This window comes from Carettochelys insculpta, chromosome 6, assembly GCF_033958435.1.
Source record: "Carettochelys insculpta isolate YL-2023 chromosome 6, ASM3395843v1, whole genome shotgun sequence".
Taxonomy (NCBI): Eukaryota; Metazoa; Chordata; order Testudines; family Carettochelyidae; genus Carettochelys; species Carettochelys insculpta.
The window spans coordinates 13,328,558-13,340,683 of record NC_134142.1 but is presented as its reverse complement, the minus strand read 5'-3'; the positions used below and the strand labels follow the sequence as shown (position 1 = coordinate 13,340,683).

The window sequence follows — 12,126 nt, the reverse complement described above, 5'->3', positions numbered from 1 at the left end:
TTGAACCACTGGGCCACTATGCAGTTGGCAGGCTCTGTTGCCAGGCCTGGTTCCAGCACAGATTTCTTGTGAGACCCTGGGCACGTCACTGGGGCCTCAGTTCTCCATCAGTCAAATGGGCTTAGCACTTGCCTGTCCTCACAGAGCTGCAGCGAGATGCTTGGTTGTTATAGCAATAAGGCCAAGACCGAGATAACCAGACCTGCAGGGTCCAGCGCGTTTATTTAGGATTACATACTTCAATCACACACGTGTAGCCGGCCACGCCAATGAAACCTCACTGCATCGACTCAAAGTTAGACCAGGCTTATGCTGCTTCTGGTCCGTGAGTGATTCACAGCTGGAAACAGACACAAAATCATTGGTTTTGTATGACAAAGCCACAGAACCGTTCTCTGTGCAGGACATGAACATGGAAATTCTCCCTTTGCCTGATCAGTGCACACAGGGTTGCTGGTCTTGTCACCTCCTGTTGCTTAACTTGAAGGCCACTGCATTAGCTTAACTCCCAGTGGGAAGAAGCATTGTCCCCCTGGCTTTGCAGATAGTTAAGAGGCACCCAGAATGACTGACACGCCACATTCAGAGGGCTGACAGCCTTGCCAGGACTCTGGGCAGTGTGAGCGGAGGGGTGTCTTTGCACTCCCAGAAGGTGCAGGACATCAGGCAGAAGGGGTGGTGCTGGGCTGCACCACAGCCCCTTTCCGCCACCCCCAGCCTCTCTCGTTGTCTGGAGTGTGTGGTGCAGTGCTCCGGCAGAGATTGAAAGGGCCCTGGGCTCTGGATGACATTACTGTTTTGAACTGCCAGCACATCAAAACTGTCCCCTTTACCCCTCTGCCTGCTTTTGGTGGGCCAGCTCATCAAAAAGCCTTGGCCCCACCCTGAGAAATGAAGGCATGAGCTCCACTGAATGGCTACATTCTACCAGGTAACCACGCACCTATCAAGGTCAGGGCCATGCAAAATGCATCAGAGATGGCGAAATAAGACCTTGCCTGTGTAACAATCTGATCTCCCCCTGCTGCTAGGACTGCTCCAGGCAGGGGCTTCCTAGCTCTGGCTGGGCAGCGACAGGATTCATCCATCCCTTGCATGGTCACTCTCAGAGGGAGATCAGCCCCACCTCCACAAATCTCGAGATGACCTGAAGCTCTGTGGCTGCTGCCTGCAGAGTCCACCTCTGAAGGCAATACAGAAGTCAGGGTTGTGATGCCGTCACAACACCCCACCTCCCCCATACGATGTTTGCAATCTCCCCACCACCCCATACCCTTGCAGTCTGACCCCTTCCTCCCCCACCCATGGTTACATCACTGTGAAATTTTGGTTTTGAACATCCGAAAAACATGAAATACACCAATTTTCAAACCCTGTGGCCATGAAATTGACCATCACGGACCTTGAATTTGGCAGGGCTCTACAGCTGACGGAACAAGAATGCAGGGGAATGGCAGTGGTCTTCTGCATGGCTTTGTGTTCTAACTCATCCAAGCCTCCTGGCCTGGCCAGTGCCAGTCTGGCCTGGACTATGATCACTTGAAGACTGAATTTAAACTCAAAGCATGGCATGGAAAGTGCCACTGCCACCACCCTGCACCAGTGATCCTTGTTCTGGATCTGTGAGGGAGAAGCACAGAACTCAGGCTCCTCACCCACCTAGCCCCCGGTGTTCCTATGCAGATTACTGACAACATCCATAGTTAGTACCAGGTGTGACAGGGTGTTTTCTAGGTGACTGCAAGGAGCTAATTCTACACCCATGTATGGGAGCCTGAAAGAGACCCACTTTCAGACGCCAGGCAGATCACTCTTCAGCCAACAGGCAACAATTCCATTATCACCATGGACCATCCTTGCTCATATCTGAACTGGAGTCCTAGCAGAAACTTTTCACAAAGAGTGTTCGTTAAATGGCAAGTTGAAAAACGTTACCCAGAAGTGACCCCAAAAGAGTGCCAAGAAATGTAACTTCTTAGAACTTTCCTTAATGTTTTCAGTGAGAAATCACCCAGTTGTGGAAGTAAACAATTTCTTGGGCAGTTTGATGGGAAAGAGGCCAGTGAAAGCTATAGGATTATCTATAACCATAACAATTAATACTGCTGGCAGCAGCTGTTGAGCATAAACCATCTGAGAGGAACTAGGTCACAGTATTTGCTGTCACGGGGATTTAAGCTCTGCAATTTAGAGGCGAGAAGCAACCGCTCACAAGCTTGACCAATGCAGGGTATTTGGGATGGCTTTGCAGAGACTAATGAAGAACCTAATAAGTGTGAAAGGAAAACAAATTCCACACTGAAAGAGGAGCACCTCTTTGAAAAGCTACTTTCAAATTAAGAAACATGCTCAACACAGGCTGACAGAGGAGAGAAACAAAACCAACCATTCACCTACCACAAGACTTAGAAATAGACACAATAAGGTATTCATTTGCATCTTACACAACACATTACATGCCTCCCACGCTAGCAAAACCTGACCAGAGCAGAAGCTGTGATGTGGTGGTTTGTTGAATGAGACCCAAAGCGCTCTGACATCAGTGTGCTTTGAGCTAGACTAAAAAAAGCAATGTCAAAAATATTTGTGTTACATTGCTAGTTGGAGGAAAAGCCAGTGATCTCACTAGGCACTAATTTCTCCCAAAACAAGAAAAGCAGGCAGACTTTGAGAAAGGCAGATAATTTATCTAGCCAGTCATAATCTTTCCACACTGAAAACCAGACAATGGCCGTTTAGCTTACGAACCGTCTGCACGAAAGAAAGAGCTGACCTGGCAGTCCTTTCACATGCAAAATGCCAATAAAACTTCCATTGGTGTTCTGCAGAGATGGGAAGAGAACAGCACTCACTGTGAGACAACTAAATCACGCTCTCCAGGATCACAGAATACACCAAAATGCAAGAATTTGTCCTCACACTTCCCAAGAGGCAGGGCAGTTCTATTACCTGGATAGGGAATGGAGGCAAAAAGAGGCAAAGTGACTTGCCCAAGATCACCCAAGAAGTCTGTGGCAGGCTGGGTCACCAACACATGGGAAGCAAAGCGGACAGTTTCCCTGGGGCCCAGTGATTCAAAAGGCCCCAGGGCTTGCGGCAGTGGCTGGAGCTCCTGGCCCTTTAAATCACCACTGGAGCGCTACATGGTGTGCTCTGGTTGTCTGCCTGGAGTCAGGGGGAGGGGGAGGGACAGGGAGGAACACAATGCAGCATGTTCTGGGCAGCGCTGAGAGCTGGCTGCCCCAGGCCCGCCCCTTCTACCTGAGGCCCCACCTCTCCTGGGAGCCTGGCAAGTTTATTGACCCTCCCTGGTGGCAGAACACCTAGAACTCCAAATACTTCACACAAATGCATTAGCGCTGGGACGTCCTGTGCAGCGCCTTCAGTGCAAGGCCCTTCTTCCTCTCATCCATTTGGCGGTACAAGTAAGCTGCCGGCAAGCTTTAAGTGACAGAGGGCTGATTTCTTGCCTGTGTGTAGCTTTGTGGAAGAGCACACAACTCAACATGGCACTTGAAGCTGCAAACGCTTGGGCCCAGACCCTCAGAGATCCTGGGGGCCTAAACTCAGTGCTTTCAACAGGAATTAGGCTCCTCAGCACCCTTGAGGATCTAGGCTTCGCTACTGAGCATAGCGCTTGCTACTGTAATTCTACTGGCTTCACTACTGACAGAAGCAAAGGTTTGCGGGATCAGCCCTAGGGATGCTACCGAAGCCCTGAAAGTCACTGTTGGGTAAAACCCACACGCCTCTTCAAACAGGCTGAGTGGAAAATGACAAACTGGCAGTATAACATCAGCCTGTCCTCGTGTATCATTAAATTAAAACCGGGCACCAAACTCACGCAGTCAGTCAGAGACAGGTCTGTCCTCCAAGCTCAGGAAAAGCTCACACCTGGTCAAATTACCTCTCCACTACAGAACTACTATTGTCCAGGCCACAAAGTCCAGGCTGTGCTTAACTGCAGGCGGAAGGTTAAGTAAACATCAAACATCCCATTTTAGCAAATAAGCTTTATTTGGAGCTGCCAAGTACCTATTTTTGGCTTATTTCACTTCTGACATTAAGGAGACTATATAAAAGAATACACTGTAGTTTAAAAATTCAGTAGCAAAAGACCGTAACACTCTCTTTAGTGAGCATATTTGTTTTCCACTATCAACCCAACTCACAAATATTTACTGATACTCAGCACATCCTGTTAGGGAGGTAAGAATATTTAAGCCAATCTGACAGGAGAAACTGAGGCAGAGAAGTTGTGACTTGCCCAATGCCACGGTTGAAGATCCTGTCAGAAGCAGGAAGAAAACATTGTTGTTCCCTGTCCTATGCTCAGGTCACTCCCCATTAAGAGGAGAATCCCACGCTGTCCTCATTGCCAGTCTAGTGAGAATGTGGATACACTATGAAGAAGAGCAGCTACTCGTTCTTCATCACCCCCATCTTTAAAGGGACTTGTTAGAAAAGCAAACATGAGTGGCCCCAACCAGAGTCTAAAGGACTATTCATGTGCTTAAAATAATCATAGGTTTAAATACTTAGCTGAAATGCGGGCAAAGCTAGTCCAGAATGCAAACACCATCAACTTAATTTGTTAAGGGGTGATGCAACCCAGTTCCTAAATGCTAGTTTCCTTTAAAGTACATTATTTAGGGAAATTTCTTCAACAATGAGATTTTTTTTTCCAATTTAATGTTTTCCCAGACCTTAACGAGCTTATTCTGAATTAACATCTACTTCCCCTGCAACCTTTTTTAAAGCAAATCTTTTGCGATGAGGCAGCAAATCATCATGGGGTGAAAAAGACGTCATTTAAAATGCAAACTTGTTAACTCTCAGTACAGCCTGCTGCATGTACTTTGTCTCTAGGGCAAAGTGAAATATCTAGGATATACTGAAGAAATGCATGCCAGTGAAAATTAGCCACACTTTTCTCCTCTGGCAAGATGCAGCATGTTTTAAAAGACATATTGCTCAATTTTACCAGAAAATAAGCCTGCCCTCTTCTGAAGCTATTATTTACTTTATCTGTAGACATGGAGGTGCTGAGATCAGGGGACTGAGGGCGTGTCTATACTTCGACATACCACGATTGATCCGCCGGAGTTCGATTTTGCTGCATCAGTGAAGATGTAGCAAAAATCAAGCTCTCTGGGCTCAGATGTCGACTTTAATACTCTATGCTACCATGTGGAGTCTGGGACAGCCGTGTGAGCCTGAAGAGCCCTGATCTAAACCAGGGAACAAAGTCAACCCTGATATAGCGATTCTAGTCATGTTAATGGCATGGCTAGAACTGCGCATCTGGGATCCACTTTGATCCCTAGCATAGGCCAGGCCTACGGGAGTTAGCCAGAAGACAAAAGCAGGATAGTCAGAGCTGGGTCTTAACTAGCAGGTGCTATACAAGATCCCACAATGGGAGAAATAGGCACATCAGTTCCACTGCTAACTGCCCATCTGCCTGCATATGATAGATGTCCTGATTCTGGAGGATTTCACCATGGCCCTGGGACATGACTGGCTTGGGATGTTGCCAGAGAGTTCTTTGAAACATTAGAAGCAAGAGAAAGAGAAAGGAGAATGGAGATCCCATGCTTTATGGGGAAGGATTGCTAATAACTGACGCTATCGATAAGTCTGAGATGTTTAATGCCCTTTTTGCTTCAGCCTTTATACAAAAGGTTAATGTTGACCAGATTCTCCACACCATTAGCATTGATGCTAAGGGGAAAGGCATGCAAGCCAAAACAGGGGAAGAACATTTAAGTAAGTGAGATGCGTTCAGGTCAGCAAGGCCCAATGAAATTCATCCTAGCGTACTTGAGCAACTAGCAGACGCAGTCTTGGAAATGTCAGTAATGATCTTCTGGAACTCACTGAGCACAGGTGAGTTTGCAGGGGACTGGGAAAAGGCAAACAGTCCTAATCTTTAAGAAGGAGGACCCTGAGAATTACAGAGCAGTCAGTCTAACTTGGATACTTGGAAAGCACTGGAACAAATTATTAAACAATCGATTTGGCCATGGCCTGGGCGAGAACAAGCTTATAATGAACAAATCCAAGCAAATCAACCCAATTTCTTTCTTTTGTAGGGTTACTGGGCTAATACTGGGTGCGGTGAGCAGCAGTAGAGGTGCTAGATCACGATTTTAGGAGAGATTTTCCACATAGTCCTCTTATAAGCAGAGATGGGAAATATGATCTAGATGAAAGTATTCTATAGTGGGGGCATAACTGATTAAAAGACCTCATTCAAAGAGTAGTTATCAATCACTAATCACTGGAGGGTGTACCTGGTGCAGTTCCACAGGGATCAGTCATGTGTTTAGTACTATTCAATATTTTCATTAGTGACTTGAATAATGGAGTGGAGAGTAAGCTTTTAAAAACTTACAGAAGACACCAAGCTGGGAGTGGTCATCACTGCGTCATGGCCAGACAGACTAGTAACCACAGCTAGAACACCCCCACACCCTCTCTCTCTCGACAAGAGTTGGCTGGATCAGGATACTGAGAGAAGCAGGAGACAAACAGGAAACCTGATTCTGGTGCCAGGAGTCAAGCCAGGTAAACCAAAGTGGGGAACACAAGACGCAGTGCGGAGCAGGGTGGTGCCCAGATGTTTGAGCAGCTTCCTCTTCCTAATGCTGACTTATGCAGGGCCAGTGGGTCAATCAGCTGCTCTGGGAATTTGCCCGTACCTCAGGGCAGAACTGCCCAATCAGACTGGCTTTCACAGGCCCCAGCAGGCTGCCAGATGCACCATTAGAGCATGGCTGCTCCCATGAACCTCGTGGGCCTCTGTCTGAGACCCATGGATCATGACAGGAGGGGTTGCTAGCATCTGACACTACTTTCCAGATACCCTCCCACCCCATTCAGAAGGCTAAATATTATAACTTCTGCCTCTCAGAGGCCAGTTGCTAGCGGGTGCTCTGCCCAATTCAGCATTTAGAATCTATTCCCTTTTCTGAGTGTAAGAGAGTCCTCCTTAAATATCATCAAAAAGTGAAGAAAATCTGGGTTAAAGTCAGGACAGGATATAAAAATTAAACCTTTCTGAACAGCGACTACGGCTCTTGCAGCATTCCAGCCCTGACCTTGCGCATGTATTTGCTATAACGCATTTGCTGCTGCAAAACTATACGTACATGGAAGGTGTAATTCCATATCTGGGTTCAGATGTCAGTGAAACTCTGCTGGTTTTCTTCCCCGCGTCTTTGTTATTAGAATCCCTCGAGAGGGAATTACAGCAGGATCTCCAGTTCAGGGTACATTATTCTGTACAGCTCACACTTATCAGAATTTTGAAAGACAGTTACAAAAAAGCCCCTAGATCCTCTAAGAGGGCATAAGTAGCACTAAAGAACCAGATTTCTTGAAGGGAAGAAGATATTAACAATACCTTGAGAGAAGAATATTGCAGTTCTGAGCTCTCCGGCCATCTATTACTGAAAGCTCCTTGACTTTATGTCTGGAACCCAGCGTGTCATCAATGGCATCTTCTTTCTACAAAAAGCATAAGGAGAAAGGCATGAAGAAGCATAGCATATTGACATCTGAACCCTCAGCACATGCCAGTGTCAGATATAATGGGTCTCCATTAATCACGTGCGTCACTCAGACTTGGCACTAAAGCCCGTAGCCCATAAATGAAATATAATCAGCCAATTTGGAAATTGTAGCTTGCCCTGAAAGCCTCTAGGCAGAAATGTAAATACATTTTCACACAGGAAAGTTCTCAGAATCCAAACACACACCTAACAATGATGAGTAAGTAAAGCAAATATTTTCTAGCGTATGTATTTAAGATACTTCATTAGATCCACTCTTGAAACACCGTGTTATGGCCTGTCACACGGACTCCATATCCCTTAGTTTTTCTATTTCCACTCTAAATATTTGCAGCTTCCATTCACACAATACTCAGTACAAGGTAAAACAACAGCACTTAACAGGCTAATAAACACAATCGCTGTGGCTACACTAGCAGTCCTCTTTTGAAAGAGGCATGCAAATGAGGGAAATTAAAAATGCAAATAACATGCAGATTTACATATCTGGCACCTCATTTGCATATTCTTTCAAAAGAGCTTCTTTTGAAAGAAGAAAAGCAGTGTAGACAACTTTTTACAAAAGTAAACCGCATCTTTGAAAGAACGCTTCTTCCTAAAAAAAAAAAAAAAATTGGGAAGAAGGGCTCTTTCGAAGATGGGGATTACTTTCAAAAGAGCTGCATCTATACTGCTTTTCTTCTTTCAAAAGAAGAATGTGCAAATGAGGTGCCAGATATGTAAATCTGTACCTCATTTCCATTTTCAATTTCCCTCATTTGCATACCTCTTTTGAAAGGGGTTGCTAGTGTAGATGTAGCCAACCTGTAATAAGCATTACCCTTTAAGGTGGGGGACTTCCAAAAACATAAGGGATTCAATAGCACAAATCAACAGGATGTGTGTTCCTAAATCCTTTGGGTGATTTGACAATCTCCCTCAAATGATTTATAATATACAAAATTGCAGCTGCACATGCATCAGAACAAAAACGGTAAGAGATTTAATAAACCTGGTGCGTGAGGAATGATTGAAATTACTGGGAGAAAGTTACTCTGAAGAAAAGACGACTAAGGAGGGAACAGAGAACAGTTTTCAAATCTGTTTTATAAAGAGGACTGTAATCAAGTGTTCTTTAGGTCCACTGAAGGCAGGATAAAAATTAAGCAGGTTAATTTGCCGAAAGGGAGATTCATGTTAGAAAAACCTGGCTAACTCTAAGGATAATTAAACACTGGACTAGGTTACCAAAGCAGGTTGAGGAATCCCTGCCACTAAAGGCTTTTAAGAACAGGTTAAACAGACACCCATGGAAGATAGTTTAAGTTTACTTGGTCCAGCATCAGCACACAGTGGGATGGACTAGATGGCCTCTCAAGGTCCCTTCTAGCCGTACATTTCTATGATTCCATCAATGGAATAAAACACATAGCGACAAGTGTGATGAATTTTGTGGAGCTGCACAAATGGTCATGTTTTCTCAGATTTTATTTATACGGTGCAACAACCTTGATTAATAGCAAAGAGGTGAACGCCAGGCTACTTCATTGATTCCACAAGGAGTGAAACGCTGGGAAGGAAGGTGATAATGCTGGCAGGCCTGTATCAAAATGCAGAACTGTTTATCTTGGAAGGGTGAAGCTTGAGATTTGTTGCCGTGTAAGAGAGGGATTTGCAACAGTACTCAGACCAAGTCTGTACTGCCATTGTACTACGCTGCAACTTTCTGGCTCAGCGGTATGAAAAAACATGCTTCCCCCCACGAGTGCAGTAAGTTATAGCCCTGCAAAAAGTCAGTGTAAACCAGGCAACAGCACAGGGAACGTAGTGCAGTGAGCTGCTCCCTTTGTGGACTACCTAGAGCTAGCACAGCAGTACTTTAAACTTTCACATGTAGACTCTTTTCCCAGGAACCTGAGTGGGGCAACAGAGTGCTCCCCCCCCACCCCCCGCCAAAGAAAAAAATTAAAACTAATTTTCAAAAACACCTTAGTAACTTGGAAACGTAAGTCCTGTTTTCAAAGGGACGTAAGCGTTTAGGAATCGAACACGCACCAGAAGTCAATAGACTTTCTGGAATTCAACCACTCTTTTCCCCGAAGCACCTAAGACCCATTTTAAATGTTATATTTGACCGCAAACTCTTGTGCCCCAAGAAAGGCTGCACAGGACATGGGAAGAAGCACGAAGGTTTGGTATTACAGCTATACTTTCTCAGGCTAGTTTACAACTTGGTAGATTTTTTTTTTAATCCTGATTTTTGGATTGCTCTGTCAGGTGGCTTTTTTAAAATCCTGATTAAAATGTTAATGAGTTCTTTACAATTACTAAAATGTAAATATCCAGTCCACCTTGAATCTCTCTAATTCAGAGCTCTCTCGTCTGGCAACATCCATAATCCAGAATGATTTTAGTTAGCCAGATGACCACTGACCATGGGTGTGGCCACGTTTCCCATGATCCCATAAAGTTTGTTTACAGCCACAAGTCCTGGCTGACAGGGGTCTGTGCTGTTTAGCTGTAATTTACCCTTAAATGTCTTCTAAGAGCCCAGTAAGCAGTGGAAGTGTTGGTAAAGCAGCTAGACAATATTGACGCCCCGTGGTTTGGCAAATTCTCCCACCCGGCACTGGTCAGGTCCCAAGGGTGCTGAATGAGAGAGGTTCAACCTATAACACTGCATATAGAGCTTGATAAGGTGTGCTAAGACTGAGTTAATTATTCAAGCTGAACGTTGCAAAATCACCATGCTAATAAAAGGCGTAAGATTTCAGCAGAAGCTCACTTACCTGTTTGGAGTTATTGTTCACAAAGAAGTCCTACAGCCAGAGCAGAAGCATGGAAAAGGCAGTAAAAACACAGTGGTCACAGCGAAAAAAGAGTCAGAGCATAGTCAGCAAGAACGTATAATACAGAGGTATCTTCCGCAAGAAAAGCTCCTGGGCATATGAATTGTGCCAATGGATAATGAACATAAAAAAGAACCAAGCAGTAAAAGAATATAAATGAAAGGCCACTGAACGGCAAAAGCAGGCAAATCAGTGACCACAGGGGAAGGAAGCATTGGTATCTGCTGTTTCATCAATGAAGCATGCAAAGGCACCCCAAAACTAGGCGTTAAAGCAAAACGTGGGAGATGGTTTGGAAGGATTCTCTTTCTGAAATTCCATGAGCTCTTTATATGAAAAGAATCAAGAAGGGCTGTGCAACAGCTTTGGTTCTCATTAAGCAAACACTGAGGGTGGGAGAACATTATGTCAATGAGTCAGAGATTTTCAGGGACTGAAATATCAACACACCAGCGGGTGGCTTTGAAATGAAAAACTTTCTCCTTCTAAGTTTTGTAATGGCAAAACGTTACCATTTACCAGGAACTTTCTTACAGGGCCGGAGGAAAAACCACCAGGAAGCTAGGCAGACTTGCTAGGCCTAGAAAAATACCCTTCCCCACCTTGTCTAAACTTCGCATTTGTTCGTACCTTGTATACCCCTCTAGTAACAAGCACATTCCACATGGCTGGGCTTTTATAATGAAATCACCAACATGGGTTCACCCTATTTGTACGCTAGGGTCACTCTGTTTGCACAGCTCTAAAGACTCCAGAGTACAGACATGCAGTCTGGAGTAATGTTCCAGGGTGCAGAAATACACCTCTTCGCATCACAGTGACTTAAGATGAGATTTCTCAGCTTTACTCCAAATCAAGTTATTCAACAAATGTGCTTCCTTCCTGGCCACTACATTAGAAAACAACTGAAGCTTTGAGTTATTAATCCCTAAACAGATTTCCACTCCTACAGCAATTTTAAAGACGACTGCTTTGCGTTGGCCCTTGCTGGCTGCCTACCAGTTTATTAGTTCATGAATGGGTCAAGAAAGAAGTGGCTTTATAAAGGATACCAACAATTTTGGGCACTGGTTAAACTAACACCTAGTAGTGACGCTGAATTTTAGCCTTTCCTTTCCACACTGCTGATTTTATCTTCAATAAAGGCTGAGAATGAATTTTCAAAGCTTCCTAGAATTTTGAAATAAATTTGACGCAACGGAAAAAACAAAACGCAGCCAAAATACAAAGGAAGACAGATAAACATGCCAAGCTTCAAAAGGAGGAGCTGGCAAGATTCTCAAGTTATTAGCGGAAGCAGAGCTACGATGCTCTAACTACACCTGGAAACACTGCTGGAGCTAGCATGTTTCTGCTTCCACAGGGGCCAGGACCTCGGCTTCCAGACTCTTGATTCCTGGGTAGTAGCTCCTTTTGCTGATTTCTCATTTTTGCAGTATTTGAACAGCAGCAGCAAAAGTGGTGCCCTGAGTCTTACTTCCAGGTTTGGCAGTGTCAGTATTCCCTCCACCTTCTGAAGATTCAGTGCATTTCTCATGAAGTTTGCTTAGTATGCAGAGTGGGGGATCAAGTGGTGAGGAGAGATATGAGGAGTCAGGTCCCAATCCAGCAAAGATTTTGTACGTAGTTTACTTCTCCTGGGGAAGTGGTCCCATTGACACATGCATAAATCTTTGTAGAGCTGAAAGGTTCCCCTGCGGGGATGTCAAGAACGTAGGGAC

At 44.8% G+C, this 12,126-nt stretch overlaps 1 protein-coding gene across 1 annotated transcript in view; it reads right to left on the bottom strand.

Moving 5' to 3' along the window:
* Positions 1 to 12,126, bottom strand: part of DAAM1 (dishevelled associated activator of morphogenesis 1) — a 184,721-nt gene that overhangs the window by 30,168 nt on the left and 142,427 nt on the right. Inside the window, exon 16 of the mRNA XM_074996291.1 lies at positions 7,409 to 7,512. Within this exon, the coding sequence (XP_074852392.1) occupies positions 7,409 to 7,512 (104 nt within the window). The remainder of the gene's footprint in view (positions 1 to 7,408; positions 7,513 to 12,126) is intronic.